Genomic DNA, 2,500 nt, shown 5'->3' with positions numbered 1-2,500 from the left:
TTTCATGTACAGGCCAGAACTGGCATGCAATGTGCTCTGCTGTGCTGAGAGGGAGGCGCGGCTCTCCCCATAGACAAGCAATCGTGTGGGGGGCTGTAGCCAACTCATTAAAATAAATGGTTTAAATAAACAATTTCATACTATTTACAATCTTTTCTGAGCAATATTTTTGTACAAAAATAATTAAAGCAGGTCCCAAACTGCCGCAGGTCCCATATTGACGCGGGGTCTGGCTACATATTTTGTCAATTAACGCCCGGGCTAATAATTGGTATTTTACGGTATGTATGTATCGGAGGAAGCATGTGCTATAACTCTCCCCAGATCGGCAGAGGGGGGTGAAGCAATGACCAGGACAGCCGGGGGGGATTGGCGAAGTAAAATTGAGGAGAAAATAATAAAAAGAAAATTGATAAAAAAGTGTAATCAAAGCATAGCCATTTACAATTTAATTGAGAACATTTAATTATTTGTGTTGTTTTCTTTCTCTGTGCCCTGGACTTGATATTGACATATTGTAACAGATATCAAGTTAGATTATCCAACAGATATCACAAGAATCAAAGACAACTCAAATACAACTGATTCATGCCACACAAGATCCATTACCAGGTGGAATTTCTTGATGTCAGCAGTGATGTCATCATCTCTTTCTCTCTCTCTCTTTCTCTCTCTCTCTCACATGCACACACACACACACACACGCACACGCACACACACACACACACACGCACACACACACACAGGTGAGGAGTGTGAGCTGACGTGCAGAGAGAGTAACAACGATGTGGTGATCCTCCCTAGCAACATGACAGCGGAGAGCGTACTCAAAGAGCACTGGAGAGACCTGCACAAAGTCAAGGTGAGTTCGGACGTGTGTGTGTGTGTGTGTGTGTGTGTGTGTGCGTGTGCGTGTGCGTGTGCGTGTGTGTGTGTGTGTGTGTGTGCATGCGTGCGTGTGTGTCTGTGTGTCTGTGTGTGTCTGTGTGTCGGCCTCACAACTCTGACAGACGCACTTCACAAACGTCTGCTATGCACAGCTCTGCCGTCAGGAATGTCACACACGGCCGTCCGCATCCAGGGCTGGATTACCCACAATGCAACATGCCCCGCGTCTCCCCGTGTGCCTTATGCCCAGTGTGCCCCGCAAACCGCTTAGTACCGTTTCTGATCAGACATGTGAAAACGTGCCCCTCCTTGCATCACTGTCATCAATGTGACAAGCTGCAAAGCATGTTGGGAAATGAAGTATTTCCCCTTACATCCACACACAAGTTTGCCACTGGTAATACGTCAGATCGGCGCTATATGATTACATGATTTTAGATGGGTCAAAGTAATATTTCCGATGCATCTTGCCCATTCTATGGCCAGGCGAGTTGTAATATATTGTCATGTCGTGGTGTTTTGGGGTCATTAATAAACGAGATTGATTCTATTTTTTTTCTATAATTTTCTGCGGTAGTGCTATTTTACGTTGACGTCAACGGGGGAAAGGCTTGTGTTTTCGCCCTAAAAGGGGGCGGGGCCTAATTGCCGATCTGATGTATAACATTCAAAATGACCCAACCCAGTGGTAACATTCAATTAGCCTATACCCAACGTCATAGCCAGTAATGACCCAACCAGCGAAATGACCTTACCCACCGCGCGCAGTGGGAAAAAAACCACAACTGTCAGGGCCCCCACACTCTCTTGAACTCATGTGAACCGCAGGGCGCAAACACGCTACCGCGCGGGGGCGGGGCCAGGTCGTAAAGCCAACTTATAAAATGACTCGTCATCAGTTGATCACTGTAATTTTCAGAAATGACCCTATTACGTTGGCTCGTTAACGAGCGTGTTTGATTTACATATATACCTCACAGCTGCTCGTCGTATCGATTAACCCAAACTGGCAGATGGCAGAGGGATAAGGGCGGGGGCTCCGCCGGGAGAGTGGGGGGGGGGCACGGTTAAATACAGAACGGTAAACGTCGCTCCTCCTGCGGGGGGCGCCACTACTCACTCGTCATGGATGGGGAGTCATTTGATGATGCTTTCGGGGTGGGGCGCGGTGTGTGTGTGTGTGTGTGTGTGTGTACACGGCGGGTGGAGGGAAACTAAACAACACCTACTCTCCCCCGTTTCCCTCTCGCCATTTTGCCTTGATTTATTGCCGGTGCTGTTCACGTAATGCTATTTTTGAAAGGCCTTTTAAGCAGGAGGAGCAGCACACAGAAATGGCATCAAGTTTTTGAAACCGGAGAAATAGAAAGAGAGAAGCCATGATGGGCCGAGAGAGAAGGAACACATTGTATTTCTCACCAAAAAAAAAAGAAAAAAAAAAATCTTTTTGTTTTGTTTTTTGGTCCCAAAGTCACACTGAGTCAGCGGCTTTTCGCGGTGGCGGTGGTGCACGTTGGAACAGGGTTGGGTGGGGTCAAGTGGATATGAAATGATCCGTTTTTAATGGATTTATGTAATTGATATGATTTCTACTCTATGGTAATTTGAGGCT

General features: G+C 46.8%; 1 protein-coding gene across 1 annotated transcript in view; it reads left to right on the top strand.

The window, feature by feature from the left end:
• Positions 1–2,500, top strand: part of pappaa (pregnancy-associated plasma protein A, pappalysin 1a) — a gene marked incomplete at both ends in the record, with an annotated part of 178,087 nt that overhangs the window by 147,202 nt on the left and 28,385 nt on the right. Inside the window, 1 exon segment of the mRNA XM_083657810.1 lies at positions 747–862. Within this exon segment, the coding sequence (XP_083513936.1) occupies positions 747–862 (116 nt within the window).

Source organism: Poromitra crassiceps (genome assembly GCF_964638095.1).
Source record: "Poromitra crassiceps genome assembly, chromosome: 21".
Taxonomy (NCBI): domain Eukaryota; kingdom Metazoa; phylum Chordata; class Actinopteri; order Beryciformes; family Melamphaidae; genus Poromitra; species Poromitra crassiceps.
This window is presented reverse-complemented; position numbering and strand designations above follow the sequence as displayed.